The sequence below is a fragment of the Larus michahellis genome, chromosome 11 (genome assembly GCF_964199755.1).
Source record: "Larus michahellis chromosome 11, bLarMic1.1, whole genome shotgun sequence".
NCBI classification, from domain to species: Eukaryota; Metazoa; Chordata; class Aves; order Charadriiformes; family Laridae; genus Larus; species Larus michahellis.
The window spans coordinates 15,022,942-15,043,521 of record NC_133906.1 but is presented as its reverse complement, the minus strand read 5'-3'; the positions used below and the strand labels follow the sequence as shown (position 1 = coordinate 15,043,521).

General features: G+C 53.6%; 1 protein-coding gene across 2 annotated transcripts in view; it reads right to left on the bottom strand.

Moving 5' to 3' along the window:
• The window catches only part of JADE2 (jade family PHD finger 2), an 88,004-nt gene that overhangs the window by 29,615 nt on the left and 37,809 nt on the right, over positions 1 to 20,580 (bottom strand). For both annotated transcript variants that reach the window (XM_074604193.1, XM_074604194.1), the window contains exons 5-6: positions 13,334 to 13,503; positions 1,638 to 1,849 (exon numbers count right to left, since the gene is read on the bottom strand). In XM_074604193.1, coding sequence (XP_074460294.1) covers positions 1,638 to 1,849; positions 13,334 to 13,503 — 382 coding nt within the window. The remainder of the gene's footprint in view (positions 1 to 1,637; positions 1,850 to 13,333; positions 13,504 to 20,580) is intronic.

Here is a 20,580-nt window from a genome sequence, read left to right as displayed (position 1 = left end):
GCCGTGTCCCGCGGCACCCCAGCTCCTTTCCACACGAAGTCCGTGGCATCAGCACCCAGATGCCCGCAGGAAAGCATCATCCCCAACAAGTTTCGGATGTGGGGCTGGTAAAGGCATGGGGCAGGGTAGGTAAGAAACATGATGCCACGTAACACCCTGCGCTGTGGCTCTGGACTTTGTGGCTTAGGGCGTAAATCAGGGCAGAGATTAAATCACAGGCAGCTTACGGGCTGGCATTGGGCTTAGGGCTGGACTCTGCTCCCTGAGAACAACGGAAAAATCTGCTTTTTCTTTCAAAAGCCTTGAAATCCAGCCTGCCACATACCCTTCTGCAGCACCGCTCTGCTGCCAGCACCGGGGACGCTGCTGAAAGCGGAGCCCATGGGACGCCATGGTCCATGGACGGGGTCCGTACGTCCCCACAGCAGCCCCCAATGCTGCCTGCCTCCCCCCGAGCCCCTGCCCACCGGCACGTGTCAGCTCACAGCCTGACAGCGCCACTTGGGCTTGTTGGGAAAAAAAAAAAAACAAACAAAACCCAGCACACGCGAAAAAAACCCCAACCCCAACCCTGAATCTGATTCACTGATGGAAACCATTCAAAACACCCACCTCCCGCAACTATAGATATCGCCAATGCTCTCCCACCTCCAGGAAGCGCTGATGGAAAAGCTGCCCAAAAGATGAGCAAATGGCTCTCTTCGGAGGAAAAAAAAACAAAAAAACCACCAAACAAAAACCCAAACTCTTCACGCAGGGGGTGAAGCCCAGGAGCCGCCGCCACCATCCCAGCACCACACGGCGCTTCCCCTCGAAACACAATGAGCAAAAACCTCCCCGGATCCCCACGGGACCTGGGGAGACCCTCACACCCCTGCCTTCTCCTTGTCAAGGTTTTCCCAAGCGCAGGAGCCCACAGGCACCCCCCACACCCCAGCAAGGGCTTGAAGCATTTGCATTCACTTCTAAAAATAAAATTATTTTCCTCCAGGCAGCAAAATAAAATGAAATCCTACAGGCGTACAGCAGGGAAGCTGGGACAGACACCCTGCGATGTGAGGCAGGGCCAGTGGAGCTGGAAGGTCCTGCTGCCCCCAGTATAAGGCTGTGGAGGACACTGGAGGTCCTTGCCCACCCCTCCGGCAAGTGCAGGGCCACAGACCCGCGTCCCTCCCAGCCCATCAGCCAGCGCCACACACCAGCTGGTCACCCCTGGGTGCTAAAGGTCCCATGGTTGCAGTTTAATAAAGAAAAATGGGGTAAAGAAAGAAGAATAAGCACATTAATGGAAGAGGAGGCATAAAATAAAATATCAGCAAGACTGGAGAATAAGGAGGAAGGGGCAAAGCAAGCTCACAGGAAGCAGTTTTCAACCTCTGGTTGTGTATTTCTGTGGGCACTGATGAAGGGCTGGGGCTAAGAAAGTAAGAAAAGGAACTTTGCTGTCTCCAGCTATCCAAGACCCCATTTGCTATCCTCGCTCCGCTGGAGATGCGTTGGGAATCCACCAGGAAAGCTTACCGGGGGTCTACAGCTGCTCAGGGGATGGGGGCGGTGGGGATGGAAGGAACCCAGAGGAGGGTACCACAGCGTGACACGCAGCCAGCCCAAACCTGCCGCTCTCCCCCAGGGCTCACCTGGTGCACGCAGACGTTGCACTTGTCACAGAAGACCATCTCGTTGCCGTCCTCCCCCTCCGGCGAGCGGCAGACATCGCACACCACGTCCTCATCGTACTCGATGCCCAAGCCCTCCTCCGTTTCGATGGCGATGTTCATGTTCTCGTAGCACATGGTCTCCAGCTCCTCCAGGACTCGCTCCAGGGTGATCTCATCCAGCTCAGGCTTTTCTGCAAGGCAGAAGACGACACTGATGAGGCTCTGGCGTGGGAGCCCATCCACCTTCAGGCAAAGTTTTGCAAAGGGCTGAGCATTTTACATGGCAACTCGAGAGGCAAATCGACGGTGACGGTACGAGCGGCGATTGAGAAAACGGCTGCTTCCAACTCGGGATGCAGTTTATGTTTCATAGACAGTAACAAAATATTGCTGCTGGCTGAGAGGAAAGCAACCCATTCAGCTGAAGCAATGCGGATAATTAGGTCTGACAGTTTAAATGTTCAAGGAGACAAGTTTTGCAAAGACGCTTTCTGCAGCGAGGGCTCAGACAAGCTTTGGCAACACAAAGTCAATGCTTTAATTGTTAAGACTGAAAATTGACCCTTTTAAAGGCAATTAAACGGAACTGTAAAAGTGAAGCCAAATGCTGAAATTGAGGACAAATAAAGTTTTTTTTTTTCCCCCGGTTGGGTTTAGTGGAATCAGAAGGTCAGACACTGCTGTGTCGTGCTTTATTCCCTCCCGTACCAGGATCTTTAGTGGAAAGAAGTGGCAGACGTGATTTAACAGAGGTTTCTCCAGATTGACAACCAGGAATATGAGTCCAATAACCAGAAAAAGGCTTTTTCAGAGCAGCAACCCCCAGCAGCGGGATACTCAGCCACCGCAACAAGGGGGATGCTGCTGCCAAAGCTGCCTCTTAACCACACACGAAGATCCCGGTGTCACAAACGCAACGTGAGGTCACCCCAGGTAAGGAAAAAAAGAAGGAAAACGATCTGTCAGCAGCTGGACTGAAGCTGTCCGTGAGGGGTGAGAGGCAGAGTTAAGCCCCCACCGCACCCCGTCTCCCCATGGGCTCTATTTCATCACTGGGGAAGGCACAGAGATGGGGGCGGAGATACCAGCAGGACGCAATATGAAACACTTAACCTTTGCATTTCACTTGTGTGTATTATCCGTGATGACGGCCAGGATGCTCCTGAAAGCACCAGAGAGCAGAGGAGCCTGCCCCGTGCTGCTGTCCACCTTCCTTGTTGCAAGGCAATGAGAGAAAAAAAATATCTCATTTATGAGCAGAGAAGGGGAAAAAAAGGCTTGAAGAAGTACTAATATGACGCAGTTATTCTTTAAATATTCAGTGCTAAATTTGCCACCCTGGGCATCTCTCAAGCCACAGTGTGACATCCCTGTCCCAGGCCCCCGGAACTGGGGAGGGACGGGACATGGGGGTCCTGGGCAGCATTCCCAGCCCCTACAGCTGGATGATGGCAGCAGAGGTTGCACCTTCCCCCTGACCGCCACGGACCGGCTGAAAAACTCTGTCAAGGGGGAAAGCAACCCGTAGGCGAGCTCGGCAAGCAAACATACCATTGTCTGCCTTTTTAAGCTCTTCCCCGATGTTTCACATTGGCATGGTTTCCCTTGGCTTGACAAGTCTCTGCAAACATCCAGCCTGGCATTTTACATGTCTGTGTCGAGTCTGAGATACCATCTAAGACAGACAACACTGTTCCCTATCGCAGCCCTTTCAAGCGCTCGGGCTGCTGTGCCGCAACATGCCGAGGAACCTGACAATACCTGTTTTTATCGTGGAGCAGCCCCAGCAACGGGCGCAGGATCCCTGCAGAGCCCCAGGCTGGCACAGGCTGCCCGGGGCTGAGCGATGTGAAGCATCCCACGCTGGCACAGCGAGCCCCGGAGCCGGGACGGAGCCCACGGCTTGCTCTTGGCATCGTGCTGGTCGGATGCAACATGGCAGGGAATGGGTTACAGGCAAAGTCAGAGCCACATTTTTGCCTTAATGGTGTCCCTTTACAAACACACCACCCAAGTTGTGCTTGCTCCACGGAGAGCCGCAAGCCATGACTTCATGCGAGCATCAAACAAGCCCAAAAGAATATTTTGCTCTTGGTCAGTGTTTCAAGTCTGCATCCGTGACCGTGATCCTGGGCACCCGAGTGTCAGCCTGGAGTTACTCCCTGTCTCCCAACACTTTCAGGCTCTGCTCTCTCTACTCTTCTGGAAAGCAAAAGCCAAGAAGCCACGGAGATGCTGGGAGGGCTGGAGCCCCTCTGCTGTGAGGACAGGCTGAGAGAGTTGGGGGGGTTCAGCCTGGAGAAGAGAAGGCTCCGGGGAGACCTTGGAGCCCCTTCCAGTCCCTCAAGGGGCTCCAGGAGAGCTGGGGAGGGACTCTGGATCAGGGAGGGGAGCCATGGGATGAGGGGGAATGGTTTTAAACTGAAAGAGGGGAGATTTCGATGAGATATGAGGAAGGAATTATTTGCTGTGAGGGCGGTGAGCCCCTGGCCCAGGTTGCCCAGAGAAGCTGTGGCTGCCCCATCCCTGGAGGGGTTCAAGGCCAGGTTGGATGGGGCTTGGAGCAACCTGGTGTGGTGGGAGGTGTCCCTGCCCAGGGCAGGGGGTGGCACTGGATGGCCTTTAAGGTCCCTTCCAACCCAATCCATTCTAGGATTCTATGATTTTATGAAAATGATCATTTAAGTGTTCCCAGTGCTTTTCCCACGCACTTTCTAGAGCCGCCCCATGCGGAGGGGAGCGTGCAGGCAGAGCCGGCAGCTGCAGGCAGCACCAGGAAGGAAAGGGAGGGGGGTTTCCACAGGAATCATGACCCTGACCTGCCCGCAGTGTCGGGATCGCGCTGGCATCACCATCGTTCCCCTTTCACCTTGAGTGGAAAGAACCGGCTCCCATCCCACCTCCTGCACTTCCCACCCGCAGCGAAGCCCCGACATCACCAGCTGAACTCTGGGGAGAAAGTCCCCTCCGATCCCCAAATTCTCACGCCGGAGCAAGAGCAGCCCTTTCATGGGGTTTCCTTATCATCCTACGTGCCACGTGCCTGTTACACCGCTACATCGAAAAATATAGATCTCTCCCTCCCTCCTGCGCACACACACACACGCGCGCTCTCACACTCCATTTAGATGTAATTACATTAGGAATTTGTTTGCCAAGCGCCATTCAGAATACCTCGGAGCTTATTGAATTGACAATTGCACTTGATGGGGATGAAGCGATTAATCGCTTATGAAACGCTAAACAATGGGGCCTGGGGGTGAAGTGCTTTTTCCATTTGTGCTCCATTTATCTCCTTCTGCATCATAGAAAGTTTGTGCTATTAAACTCCATTCATAAAATTGTCATCTTTTTGGCTGCGAAAAAGCTATCTGTATTGATCATGGCCAGCTCAATAGCAAAACCAAAAATATGCCACCAAAACACTCCTGGTGTACATGCACAAGTGACACCATTATTGTCCCCAGGGAAGGAAGAGCAAAGGCCCAGATACTGATCTTGGCTACAATGAAGAAATCCAGTGACACCCAGTGAGTAATTCACACTTGAGACCATCACCGGGACTGTAGACTCTATCCATCCCCTTGGTCAGTTGGGGTCAGCTGTCGCCACTGTGTCACCTCCCAACTTCTTGTGTGCCCCCCAGCCTGCTCGCTGGTGGGGTGGTGTGAGGAGCAGAAAAGGCCTTGACTGCTCAGCAACAACCAAAACCATCAGTGTGCCATCAACGCCATTCTCATCCCAAATCCAAAACACAGCCCCACACCAGCTGCTAGCAAGAAAGTCAACTCTATCCCAGCTGAAACCATGACAATTCTCCACCCCGTAACCATACCACTTCCACCATGCTTAGGTCCCACACTATCCATTAACCCCCCTCCGCCACCTTCCCATCCTTTGATATAATACACAGGTCTCATTCCCTTAGGCTATGGACCACCCCTGTGGAATGTCTGTAAAGTGGTCGTAAATGTCCACAAACGTCCACTGAGTTAATTTAGTCCATGACTTTGGGCTCCATCTGTTACGGTGGTCGCTCGGGACAGGAGAGGTGGTGCGTTGTGTGGAGTTACTGGGCACCAACCCCAGCTCAGGTCAGGTCACTGCTGCATTTGCGCTGCTTCTTGTAAGGTTTGTCCTCCATTGGTTCCTGCTACAGTAATTCCTTTAACATGCAACCCAACTCATGGGTTACAATAATTTAAAGGTATATCCATTACAATCTCCAGCCCTGGTCCCTTTGGGCCAGGTTATAGGGTTTCACACTGCAGTGAACTCCCCTTGCTCCTATCCTGGCTAGCAAAAAGGGGCTCCTGCTATAATCATTCCCATAACGTGCAACTCAAACCCCATGGAGCACTGCCTCCCACCCCATCCCAGCCGGAGAAGTACTATCCTCTCCCATCCCAGAGCAGGGTGCTGGTGGGCAGCAGGTAACCAGCCAAAGGAAGCATCCCCTGGAGGAGAAGGGGCACTCTGCTTTGGAAATAGAGGAGGAGAAGAGGTGCCAGATGATGACGCGCTACAGGAGGTCTCCAGATCTGATTCAGGAAGGGAGAACGTGTAGGAACCCGGCCTTTCTTTTGAACTTTGCTCCCAGCAGAAAACTCTTCCCTGTACCTCTGCCGTCAGGGTCTGCCATGATCCCCGCAGCTCCACAGCCACCCCACATCCCTGTTACCCCCGGGGGCGCTCCCGAGGTGCCTGCCACAACCCCATGCACCTCAGCTCCCCCAAACTTTGGAGCAACTACCCATACCACGGCTGAAACACAGGATTTAAATATTTTAACCCAAAGGAGCTGGGATGCCTCGGAAGCCACAGCACTGGGTCTGGGAAAACCACCCGGCACATTCCTTTGCACAATGCCGCTCTCCGTTATAATTGTTTCTGTAATATCGTAATTTATGTGGCATGAAGGAGCAATATTCTTCTGCTAAATGAATTCTCAGCTATTCCTTGCCGTGGTGTGAGCCGACTCGCTGCGCGGGGAGAAAAAAAAGAGGTGGAGAGGCACCTTTCACAAAACGGAGACCAATTTCTGACTAAACTGCGCTCCACTAAAATCAATTTACTGAAACAATAAATCCTTTTACCCTGCGGAGGATACCTGGAGATAAACCAGCTCACGAACAAACAGCCATCAGGACTGCAGGCTGGGCCATTAGCTGATTCACAAGCTACAAATCTCGGAGTCTACTTTTCAGTAAAAATATATATAAACAAGCAAAATTACTGTTTTTCTTATAAAAAAAAAAAGGAAAGTGAGATGATGTAGGCTTGTCTCTTAGTGTCTTTGAAAAACTGAGAGTGATAGGACACCAGCTCCCTGATGGGACAGGGCTGTCCACACACGGCACAGGGACCACGGGCTCCTGGGACCTCCTTCCAGCTCCCTGTCCCTCCAGCTCGCCCTGGGCCAGTCGCTCCAAACCCGCCTGCTTCGGCTCCTGCCTTGACAAAGCTGTGCTAAGGATCCTTCCTGCCTCAGAGCCTGGGAGAATAAAAGCAGGGCGAAGATAAAAAGCACCAGCGAGATGCTAAAAGTGAGTTTACGCACCGCCGTGCAGGACACTTTGGGAGAAGCACAATTTGCCTCTGCGTAAAGCCGGGAGCTGAGCACCCACACACTCAAGACACCCATGGGGACACCAGCCACCCCTGTCCCGGGCCGGGTGCTCCCCTGGGCATCCTGAGTCCTGTCCCAAACCCCCTTGGCAAAGGTCAGGGGATGATGGACAACCACCCGGCCACCAGCCCAGACCACCTGGGGCTCCCCCAGCCACCTCCACCCCATCACCTGCAGGCACGCGCTGCCTGGGAGACGTACAATCGTACCTTCATCTTTTATCAACGGTATTTATAAAGACGCCCTGAACGTAAAGCGTGACCAAGAAAACAAACAGCGACACGCGAGCTGAGCATCCGCAGTGAAACTTCTGGATATTTTGTTACGAACACAGCCTGCTTAATGCACTTAAAAAGATTTACAGGAACCAATTATCACCCCTTCTGCCACCCACCGACATCAATTATTGCTCAAATTTAAGATGATGACAAAATGGTTTAGAAGCCACTTTATAAGCTGCTGTCTCTCTCCAGCGCGGCTCGGCACTGACAGAGCTGTCCCGGAGCACTTCTGATGAAAGCCTCCTCGCTCCATCCAGCAGCAAAACTCCCAATATTGCTGGAAACTACCGCAATCACCCCGAGGAATTTATGGAAATAGCAAAACAACGACTTTGACATAAAACCTGATCGTGCTGAAAAACGTGGAGGCAAAACGTCTAAAGCTTCTCCCGCTGATTTCCAACCCTGCTAATCCACGCATTAACACATCCTCCCTGCAATATCTGTTTATATAAGGAGTTAAATACGCTCAGCTTATTAAATCGGGGTATTGACACCTACATTAGGAGCAACAGCTCGGCAGCGAGCATGGCACCTGCCTCTGGGCAGCTTCTCCTCCCGTCGGTACCCACGGCGTTCATCCAGATCAACGTCGCTGTCGTTGAGAACAGCTTCCAGCCCTAAATCTGTTCCCAGGGTACTTCTACGCTGCACGTCGGCACCTCAATTAAACACATCTCTTGCCTGTAATATCCCACCAAGTCGTGGAGTATTTGCTGGTTCATCTACCCGGGCACCCGACTGCTCTGCCGCCACCGAAACGATGCCTTGTGCGACGAGTTTACGATCTCGGCGGCGAACGATGATTTCAAGCTCCGCGCGGCTGTTTGTTGTGGGCTGCAGCACAGACATGTTAGAAAACAGCTCCAAACTGGCAGGATTTCTTCAAAACAAAACCAAACCAAACCAAACAAGAAAAAATCCAAACAAACAAACCTTGAATTATTAATGGACTAAGTTCTCTCAAGCGATGATGGGGCTGCATCGCCCGAGCGGCCCCTTATGGCTGTGAGCTGGGGGGAAGACACTTGAAGGGGGGAAGCCGGGCTGGTGGTTGAAGGGAATGGATCCCAGTACAAGAAGGACAGACCTCTGCACATCCCGGGACTGGGGAGCATCCCTGTGGGGGGGACGGCACCCCCAGGATCACCCGCATTGGGGGACAGCGGTCCGGGGAATGGGGTGGCCTCTGCCATCACAGCACGGTGGGGAATTGTGCCCAAAGCCATTAAAATAACGGAAAAGCTTCAAATGGCAGATATTGGGAGTGGCTCTGTGCAGCGGATGGAGCCTGGCCATGGTGATGGGCACCCGTGGGTGGGTGGGAGTTGCGTGGGGACTGGCTCTGCCCGGTGAGTGCCAACGTGTTGCCCTGGGGGAAGAAAGGGGTTCCCCGAATCCCCAAAGGAGGCGGTGGGGTGGTGGTAGCCTCGGGCAAGGGCTCCTGGCACTGCTGGGTGGCAAGCAGCTGCTCCCTGAGGCGTACACACTTCAGGGCAGCCCCTGCTCCGTTGAGCGCATCTTCCCTGAGGGTTACTCCACCGACCTCGGCTGATTCCACGTCTACTCGACCAACCTCCCCTCCGCCGAGGGAGGCATCGGCTCATTAGCGCACAGCCGTATCTCAGGCACGCGGTGATGAATTCCCCCCGCAGCTTCAAAAGCAATACATGTGACCTTTGCATGTTCCTGCCATAAAATACCAGGAACACCTCCAGCTCCCAAGATAGAAGTTGTGGTGGGCATATGTGAGCAGCATACACCATATGGATTAAGTCAAGGGAATACTTAGAAACTTCGACTCTGCCTTCAGCAAAATTGATTCCGGCAATGTTTTTTAGCAATTTCTTGTGGATTTTCCGTGTGTTTATGAAGTGCCGATCACCGCAAAGGCATCTTTCAGCCCGGGTCTTTGAAGTCTCTCTAGCCCCGCTCTTACAATAGCTCTGGATTTAGTGGAGATCACAAAATGCAGCATAAAATGTTAATATTAAAACGAAGACTCTCCTCTAAAAGGAAAGGCCTGTGCTGCCTGGAGTGGCGTCTGCATAAATCTGGTTCAGGGTTTCATTCAGACTCCTTCAGACCCACTTTTTTTTTACTATCTCATATTGCAGCAGCAACAAATAAAACATTTAGGCATGCTTAAATATTGATTTCATCTCTAGCGCACAGAAGTTCCTTTCTACCAAGTACAGTAACAGCTACTGAGGCATCTTACTGGGGGGTTTAAAACTATTTAAAGCTCTTTTATGTGTAAAACTTTTGCTTTTCGGAGCAATTCCACCTAATTGGGAGAGGAGCCAGCAGAGTGCAGAGAGCTGGAGCTATCTGGAGGTTTATCTGATCTCGGTGATAAAATTCCATCCCTTGGGGTGACCTAAAAAGGACTGGAAAAGGCATGTGCTATGCGCTACGTGGATCAGCACCGCGCTAACGGCAAAGCGAGATGGATGATCTCATAGGTGTTTTCCAGCTCTCCTCCCCGCCGCTCCTCCGGAGCCACTCAGAGATCAGGCTCCTTCTTTGTCGTTAAATATTTTGGCAATGACACATTGTGCCCCTGGACTGCCCAGTGGCAACAGCTCAGCTAAACACCCAGGAGGAATTTAAACTTCTGCATATCTCTTGACGCTGGGAGATAACTCCTGACTTCTCTGAATAGGAGGAGAGGCTGCAATTCTCCAGTTAAGTCATGTTAATGATCTCAGAGATTAGCGGAGCTGGTCTGGAAATCTCAGTATGTCATTAATGTCGAGGGCTTCCGGGAGAAAGCGCTATTTATGGACTGCCTTCAGAGCGACCTGGGCAGGCGGCAATCTTCTGCGTTGGGTGCTGAAGGGCACCCAACTCCCATCCCCGCTGCATGGCTTCTCCCACCCGGGAAGCAGAGGGAGCCGAGCCTCCGCTCCGGCATAGCCCAGGAGGTGAGCGGTGATAGTAACAGCTTTTGTCTATGTGCACCCAAACCCCATCACTTCCACAGGCAGGAAAACGCATTCCCAAAGAAGCTGGCTGCCCACGCAGCCCTGATGCCCTGCAGAATCCGTGGTCCAGCCCCACAGCATCCGTGGTCCAGCCCCGCAGCATCCGTGGTCCAGCCCTGCAGCATCCGTGGTCCAGCCCTGCAGCATCCGTGGTCCAGCCCCGCATCCTCCGTGGTCCAGCCCCACGATGGCCATCATGGGGTGATGCGACCATGGCCCCAGAGCACCATCACCCGTCCCGCTCCCTACCTGCCAGAGCCCCGGCTCCCCGCGGCGCCGGGGATGGGTTATTAATCAATGCCACATGCTTTCCCTTTCAAGTCACTGGAAAAAACGCACTAGCCCTCACTCTGCTAGAGAAGTCAGGAGGGCTGGGGGATGGAGCGAGATACCAGAATCCTTCGGGCTGAAGCCATATCCGCAGCGGATTTCACACGCCAAACGCCGGTTTTCAAAGCTCCTCTCTCCCCAGCATATTTAAGGCTCAGCCAGTAACTACAGCGCTTTTTCAGCAACAGAAATGGGCTGGAGAATCAGCTGATGGGCAGTGAGGCGCTCTGCTGAAATCCCCTGGGTTCGTTATTACCATCGATAGCTGGTTATTGCAGGAAGGCTCAGGGGCTTCGTCAGAGACCGTGGTCCCATCCAGCCCGGCGCTGTGCAAACACCTCCTAAGGGCCATCCTTTGAAAAGCTGCTACATGACAAGGAGCTGGAGGAAGGAAAATGCAGCTTGCTCAAAATCGCACAGAGCGTCAGCAGCGAAGCACCGCCTGTGTCCTGACACCGGGATGCCGCAATGCCAGCCCAGCCAACGCGCCCGCGAGGAGCGCGGCTACCAGGGGCACACGGCTGCGACGATGCTCAACCTCCCCTCCCAAACCCGCGCCGCGACGGCACCCATCTCATCTCACCCCTTCCAGTTATCCATAGCGTGGGAGCTCCACATCTGAAAGCCATTTAGGACATTGCATTTGTAACCTAATACTCTGACGAAACAATAAAGTGAGCCAAATTTAACCCAACTGAGCTGGAGAAGCCAAATCTCTGCCCACTGCCTTTCTAGAGACTGAGGAAATACGTACTACAGGAAAGTGGAAATACAGACAAGCCTTCTCCGGAGCCCAGAGACACCTCTGATGGCCACCCAGCTGTGGAGACGGCGAGGGAAATGCCGCAGGAGACAGGGTGAAAGCACAGTGGAGTCAGAAGGACGTCCAGGGTGGTACAAGCTGGTTTCTCGATGCAGAATGGCAGCTGTGTAGCGTTAGGAAGTGCAGGTCCTCTGCAAGGCACCCAAGTGGGACCAAGCCACTTGGCTTTTCCCAGGAGCACCCTCTGCTCTGCCCAAGGACTTAGCTGTAGCTGGCAGTGTCTCAAAACCTGGCTGTGCTAATGACAGAGCTGCTGATACAGAACCAGTTAATGAGGGCAAAACTGACTGTGATTTGCTAGCGATACTACGGGCTCCATAACACCAAGATTATGGGAAAGCCAATATACAAGACACGTGTAACAGATAATTGGCCAAACTCTAAAAACAGTCTCTACAACTTTCTCAAGGTCCCGGAGATGATGGTTAACAAAATTTGCTTGTAAATCATTAGTCCAGCTGAAGAACGGATGTGTTCTGCAACCAAGAACGGATATCTTCTGCAACCATGATCAGGCAATGTGGTGGACAAGTTCTGAGCCCGTTCATGCTCCACACAAGCCTACAGAACCAAATCTTACTGCAACCTTACTGCGTCTCGCCGCAGGGCTTCGCCAGCAGGCTGTGAGACTCAGCATGACCTTCCTGTCCAGCAGCGCACGATCCCGTCTGCTCAAGCACTTGCTCACATGCTTTGTCTCACCCTTGAAAGACCTTTGCCATGGGGAGTAATGCTTCCTGTAGGCACGCTTCAGCTTTCACTGACCTCGCAAGGTGAATGGTTTATCGTGTTGTTATTCTTACCTGCGCAGCAGCAGCCGCACCACAGCAACCCTTATCTAACAAGGACTGGAAAATCCCCCTGTAGTAGGGCAGGACTACACACCCACGGGTCTGTGCCAACAAATCTGCCCAGCAGACCATGCTAAACACCAGTGCCAGCGGTCAAATTCCAAGTCCAGGTACTTGCACTCAACCGAAATGCACTAATGGATTTTAAGAATGTGCAGTGATATAACAGCAGTGATGTGGGCAACATCGTGCTGTGGTATTTAGAGACACCTGGGAAAGGAGAGACAACCCAGGACCAGCACTTCTGAGAACAGCACATTTTGACTAGGAAATTTTCTTTCCTCTGACTCCATCTGCCCAGTTGGCTACGGATGGAGAAATGTTGGAGAAAAGCTTTCAGACATGGCCAGTCAAAGGAAGAGGAGTCGGGGTCAGCACACCCATCCTGACCCACACCTCCTCCTGCAGTTCGGATGCCGCAGGGATGAGTACGGGAGGTGACGATGGTCATACAACCAGAGCACGGTCCTGAGCGATCTGGATCTATCGGTTCTTTTGCCAACCAGAGCCCTGCCCCCCAGAGCATGCAGCACTGTTCCAGCCATCATCTGGTTTGCCCCGTTCTTGCACCACGTGCCAAAACCCCTACGTGAAGTGAGAGGCACTGAAATGCACTCAAGAGCCTGCGCTGCAGCAATTCGCATCACCTCTTTTGGAGAGCCTGAAGAAAAATTTTCTTCTTCAAGGCCTTGTGTTCCATATGATTACTTAAAAAGACTTGATTGCCCAACTCTGGGATGCCCAGGCAAGGAGAAAACCAACAGCAATACTCACCCATCTCCTTGAGCTCCATATTAACGAGTTCCAACCAGCAAGCATCGAGCTCATCCAGGTCATAGCGGCTCACTCCTTGCAAGTAAGTCCTTGTAGCTTCCGAAATCTCGGAGCCAGGCAGGCTACTCGGTGAAACCTGGGACGGCGAGTTCTCCAGTTGGGGTATGATCCTGGAAGAAAAGTAGGAGAGGCTGAGAAAGAGCTACGACTTGCAAAAATGTCCCCTTTCTTGCCAAGGAGGGTGCAACCAAGCCATCTACAAACCTGACTTGAAGAAGGAAAGCAAGCCCAGCAAAATCAAAGGGGTTTTGTGTGCTCAGTGATGTCTCCTGTGCCTCAGATGCTCTGGGGACCACAACTTGGACACAAGCACTTTCCCAGAGACTGCTGGTCCGTGCACCTTATGTGACTGTTTGAGTTGGGATGCGTCAAAACAAGATGATTTTTAGAAAATGCTGAGCTGCCAACTCCCCCTCCCGGGACCTCAAACCCGGAGTTCGTGCTTTTCCCAGTGTTCCAGAGAAAAGCAGCAGCACGGCGGCATGGCTCTGGCATCACACCCATCGCCAAGGGCCAGCCCGCATCCCGCCATGGTGCGGCTCCAGCTACCACTGGACTGGCCATGGCCACCAACCTCACGCTGCGATCAGGAGCGGTCTGGGAATCAGGAGTTTGGTTTTTGGCCTGTGTCTCCATCTGCCTCGGTGTGTTCTTCCCTGCAGATTGGCGGCATGACACCAATCCCTTCAGAAATAGAACTGGTACCAGCGAGTGCTGCACGCAGGCTTCACCACCGCATCTCATTCTTCCTAAAACCCCCACCGATGCTTTTCGGTATGAACCAGCCCCGTGCCCCGCAGGGCTCCACGCTGCAGAGCAGCCGCCAGGATCTCCGCAGGAACACGCCTGCTCTTCAACAGCTCTGTAATTCCCCCTCATGCCATGAGGAACTAAGCCATTTTTCCACTTTGCGTGGCTCCTTTCTTCCTCCCCGCCTTGCATTACCACCAGCCTGGTGGCAGCAGCCTCCTATGTGTTTAGATTCCTGAGTCAAATAACTCAACCTACGGCTACAGCTGCCGGCATCAACCTCACGTTGCTCCCCTTGACGTTAGAAGGTTGTTTTTCCCCATCGGGGGGTCATGCAGGAATAGCCAGTCAGGGCAGAAATAGCCCATTTGGGAGAAATAACCTGTCCTGTGAAACCAGGAAAACTGATGTGGAAAGAACATGCAAACACAGGATCAGGGCTGGTATGAATAGTGATGCTCCTGCCCGGAGCCAGTGGTCCTGCCAGCGAGGCGGGACCGTGACACCAACCCATCCCTGCTCTGTGGCCGGGAAAGGGCATCCCACACACCCGAAAGGCAGGATGTCCCCAAGCCATGGGATAAACACGGAGACGCGACTACGGCAAGGGCTTCTGCTCACCACGGTTGTCTCAGCCACACTGCTGACCCAGCTCCTTCCCCGCTGCGGGCAGGACGGTGGCACCCAGGCACTGGCCTTGGCACCACCACGTGCTCTGTGCCCTGTGAACACGACACTCTTTGCCCAGCAGATAAATTTAAGCGCAGTGCTCTGTCCTAGTTACAGTGGGAAACATGAGCTCAGCCAGCGGCAGCCAACGCCTTCTCCCTGCTGTGCCCTGCCCCGAGTGCCCAGCGGGAGCAGAGGCGTCCGTCCAGTCTCTCCAGAGGCCTCCGAGGGCTGGAGGAAGCCCCAGCTCTGCCAGTGCTTCCCCTCTCGCCTGGCCTGGGACCTGACTGCAGGAAAAATGAGTTACAGGTTGGCCACCAGAAGTCACCCAGCTTTTCTTGCTGCCCTCTCCCTGACGATGCCCGCAGTCCCGGCCGGGCTCTCCGCTTCCAGCCCCGCCGCACCAAAGCTGACCGATGGGCTCATACTGACAGCCGGTCCCAGCACAGCAACTCTCCTTTACCTACAGCAATAGTTTTCCCATTCATCTACGGAAATTAACTCTTCACATGAGAAAAATGAGGTCCAATGGATACAACGGTCCAAATACTGATAGCAACAGTGACTCCTCCAGCCATTAACTCCTCACAAGCCATCACTGCTAATTTCCCGGGGCACAACAGAGACCAGACCCTGGTCCTGGGCTCCTGGGATGAGGTGCCCAAGCCACCCTGTGCAGGTACCCGCTCCCCGGAGCACCCTTTGCAGGCAAAGCGACCCCTGATTTAAAACCCCCTCCAGCCGAGCCCCACGTTGCAGGCAGGCTGCCCACCACCATGGGACACCTCCAGCGTGCCGGACACCACTTCAGCAGGCTCGGCAATGGAGAACACCCCACGGTGGTCTGCGAGATTCGCTCTGAGCCCTCTCTAATCGCAACCAGCGGAACGGGGAGAGGAGCCGGCTCATCTGCTGCAAACTCCCCGCACAGAAAGCAAACAGGCGCTGGCTGTCAGCTCTTTCTGCCTTTTCTTGGCAACTCTGCAGCAACATGCATGACACTCGCCATGCACACGTCAACAGTGTCGCGCCTAATGACATGCAAGCAGGGGACGAGCTGGAAATGAAAAGCAGCCCGCGGTGCCGGCTGACAGAGCTCCGCGAAGTCGGGAGCTGGAGCTCGCTGCGGTATTTGCACAGCTCACGTTTCCTCCCCCAAATACCACCTCCCGGCACAAGCGTCAACACAGAAAGACGCTGCAAAGCAACAAACAAGCAAACAGCAACCCGTTATCCCCGTCCAAGCAGCTTCTCCGCCGTGCAAGGCCTGAGGATCCAGCCCTCTTGCACCAGCACCAGCTGGGAAGCCCCTGCGAGACCTTTATCTGCCTTCTGTGCCGAGATGTGAGTCAATGTCGGAGCATCGAGCGCTCTCTGACGGGTCTGGGGCAAAGCCATCGTGTCCATCATGTAACCAGCCAAACCGTGGTACCAGACGCTCCAAGGTACTGGAAGAAATTAATGCACAGCTGCCCTCGGGAATGGGACCCTACCTGTCCTGCCCAAGGCCGGGAAGGAAATCTGCCCCAGGGCAGGACAACAAACCTGAAGTTTCTCCGGACCCAGACACATAGTTTAACTGCTGTCCTCTGCCATCACGACCATTGGAGGCACTTCCAGAGCCATCAGTGGGAGAAGCAATAATTTGACTGCTCAGAGAGGGAAACATCAAGAAAGGGGTTTTTTCCCCTCTTTTGCCTCACTTTCCCCAGCAGTAAACTGAAAATAAAGATGTGCCCCAATGCTCTGAGGACATTTCCAAATTTCAGTTCAGGATCTGAAAATAACTGCAGGAAAAGACAGTTCTCCGTCCCCAGATTTTAAAATGAGCTCACTGTAATCTAGACCAGGGCCTGGGGATTCAGTAACGTCTGTATTTAATGCAGACAGTGGTAATAACTCTGAAACTAGGCCTGCTCCAATCAGGCTTCAGGACTCTCATCTAAGGAGCTCTCAACCCTCTAAAATATCCAGGAGTCACTGGTGCAACGTGCGTTGGTCCAAGAAGGACCGAACATCTCCTTCCCTGGAGGTCTACAGGAGAGATGGGGAGGGACTCTGGATTAGGGAGGGGAGCCATAGGAGGAGGGGGAATGGTTTTACACTGGAAGAGGGGAGATTTAGATGAGATCTCAGGAAGAAATTCTCTGCTGTGAGGGTGGTGAGCCCCTGGCCCAGGCTGCCCAGAGAAGCTGTGGCTGCCCCATCCCTGGAGGGGTTCAAGGCCAGGTTGGACGGGGCTTGGAGCAACCTGGTGTGGTGGGAGGTGTCCCTGCCCAGGGCAGGGGGTGGCACTGGGTGATCTTTAGGGTCCCTTCCAACCCAAACCATTCTAGGATTCTATGATTCCCATGAGCCCGGGTCCCTCGGTGGCTCAGCAGCAGGCTGGGCACAGTGGTCTTACAGGAGAAAGCTCAGAGATGTCGAGAAAAAAACCACCTCCTCCAACTGGGATGAATGTTCCCGTTGGAAAGAGCCGCCTGAGCAGGCAGGGGACGGCGCCGTAAGCCTTTGTTAAGCCGAGTTACACAAGCTGCTCGCCCCACAGCCGGCTGCAGCAGGTGACAGCCCGACGCCGGGCCAGCCGGGGATGCTCGGGAGAAAGCAGCCGCTATTTTTAGCCTGGCAGAAAAGTGGAAAGATTAATGCTCTGTGTACATATCAAAGGGGCGGCCCGAACAGGTCATTTACTGTATTGACAGCTACTGAAACGCACTCGGTCTGATAAGGATGCTGACTGGAGAAATCTCACTGGGTTATTTGTAATGTGGAACATGCGATACCGCCTGGGAGAGCCCAGCCACCGCGCTCCCGGTGCCCGGGCAAGTCAGCCCTGATGCGTGTCTGCCAGCTCTGCCTTCTCAGCCCAGGGATCTCCTGGGAAAGGACTTTTGATGAACCTGATGCTCAGAGATGGGAGGCAAGCGACTCTCCCTGCTCACGCAGCTGCCTGACGAACGCTACCAAACTCCCCAAAACCTGGATGCGTGTTTAAACTCCCAGACCCAGTGATGCAGAGACCACAGGGAGCATCCCGGGAACACGGAGGGTGGCAGCAGCGCCGGCACGAAAGCTCCACGTTCAGCTTTTCCTAACGCTGCACCATTAAAACGGAGTTTTCACGGGAACGGGAATTTAGGGAGCGACTCTCCGCTTCTCACCACATCACTGATGGTGACAACCAGGTTAATTAAGATACAAAGATCTAACTGGGAGCTCCACATGCTCGCTGGCGCTCAGTTAAAAGGTTTGAAACGTGCCAAGGTGGCGACGGCAGGTGCCTCCCCCCGCCTGGAAACACGCGTTTCGGGGAGGGCTGATCAAATGCTGCAGCACTCGGCTACCGCAGCTCCATGCTGCCTGCAGGGCTCCTGTCTCACCGATGTTTGCTTCTGTTACTAATTATTGTTAGTCTGCAAGGAATAAGCATGAATATGAAAGTATCTTCTTAAGAGAACTGTTAAACTTTACTTCCGGAGTTTCTTCTTTGTGGGCAGGACCCTGTGCCCACCATGGGCTGGCATCCCCCGGAGTTAACTGGGACTCAGGGTTTCTGGGACACATTCATGCCGTATTCTCGCCATTTCAAACACCAGTAAACGGAGGAGGTCAGAAACTGCACAAAGAAGGCACCTGGAGGAGAACTTCTAACCCCAAAACCTGTTGTCTGTAACCAAGGGAAGAGGTGAAAAAAGAAAGACATCCCAAATGGTCTGCAGCCCACCCAGCCCCTTGGCATGAAAGCTCTGAGGGTGATGCAGCCACAGGGGGGGAAAGCGCATCAGATGCAGCCTCCCCAGGGGATGCCCACACTGGGGGGATGCTGTGTCCCGCAGTCCCATCAAAACCTTCACTGCCCTCGAAAGCTTACATGGCCCCAGCAATGGCCAGGCTCAGCGAGGCCGAAACCTGACAGAGGACACCTAATCGGAAAGCAGAAACCACAGGTTTGGATCTGGCTCCTCTTACACCAATTTGCTACTCACATGAATGTTATGAGTTTAGCGTAACAACAGCTGGTTTGCACCGGTGGGAGACGGGGCTCCCGAGCCAGGTCTGTACCTCTCAAGGGACACTCTGGCCAGTCGGGAGGCTCTGAGCTGTGACTCGAGCGGTGCCAATACCTCCTGCCTGATGGCACCTCAGAAAGACCAGGTTGGACGGGGCTTGGAGCAACGTGGTCTAGTGGGAGATGTCCCAGCCCAGGGCAGGGGGTGGCACTGGATGGGCTTTAAGGCCCCTTCCAACCCAAACCATTCTATGATCCTATGAAATAACTGCAAAACTATTTTTTTTAGAGCGAGCAGCTTGTATAACCTTAAAAAGACCTGCAGGAAGCCTGGTCCAGGTCAAACCCCTGACTCGTCCACAGCACTTGGTTAAACGTGAGGTCTTTATGGCTCGCAAATGATCCAGCAAACCATCCTGCTCCTGTGAGTGTCCCTCCTGCCCCGAGGGGTGCCAGGAGGCTGCCGGATGCCGGGCGCTCGCACAGGACACCCCAAAGCTTCTGGGAAGCCCACGCAGGACGCGATGCCCAGAGATGCACAGCCTCCCATCGGTTCCTGGATTTGCTTCAGTGGGGAAAATCATGTTGCTAAAAAGCAACTCACACCTCCCTGACACATGCTAATACAACTGCAAAGAGCTTCTCGGTGTTCAGATATGAAGATCAAGGACTGCAGAGACAGTTGCCTTGGGCTAGAAGAAATGGTGGAAGGAAGAGATCGTACAATTGAATACAAGAGAGCAATCCTTTGGAAAAACCCAGGCCCTGATTTACAGCAATACAGAAAACAGCCCATGCTGTGCACCGCTCCTCAGGTACTGTAACATCAACAAAATTGGGGCCCGGAATGCTGTAAGCTTTGTGCTGCTCAGGAACACTGCAGTGCAGAAAAAGGGAAGAAAGCACCGAGGCCGCCCTCGCCAGCATCTCCTGCCCACATCCCGCCAGGCTCCGAGGGCTGGGGCCGCAGGGACAACATCAGGGCTTCGCTTTCCTGCAGGAACGGGGCTCAATCCCTTCGGAAACAGCCATGTTTCCCAACAGCTCCTCAGTGGAAAAGGAAAAAAAAAACAAAAACGAGGCTGGGCGATGAGGATGTCTGCACGTGGGCCACCGATTCAATTTTTGTGGTGAATTTTGCATGATGCGCTAATAATTCTTCCCGTCCCGAGTTCAGGCATCAGCGATCCCATAGGAACCAACCCTTCCTTCTTACTTCTCATCTTGCTTTCTAAGTTTCCTCTCCTATTCCAGGCTCAGGCGCGGTGGGGAAGAGGCAGGAACTTCTTACCTGCTTCAGGATGGCAAGGCACTGCCCGTGGTGTGGGACGCAGGAGATGAGGGATGTCCACGGCCGTCACCGGGGCGGTGGCGGGCGTTAGGTGCCTGGAGGACTCTGGCAATACACAGGTACGTGCTCGAGGAGAGGTTTTTCTAAATATTGGTAAAAATACCCATTCCTCACCCTTGGTGAGAGCCACCAGTGCCGCCGCGCTGTGCCCTGGCATCTGCCTCGGCTCTGAGAGCGCCCGCGCCCCCTCCTGCGACAGGCACGGAGGCGGCCGCCCAGGTGCTCCATTGATTTTTCTTTTCTCGGAGAGAAAGCAAGAGTCAAACTCTTAATTACCTCAATTACCAGCTTTCACGTTCTGCTTTATCCGTATTGAAGGGCTTCTGTTGGCTTGTTTAGAAATTTTTCTCCTTTTTAAAAAGCAGAAATTCACTGCCGGCGTGTTTGTGAGGCCGAGAGCTCACGGTC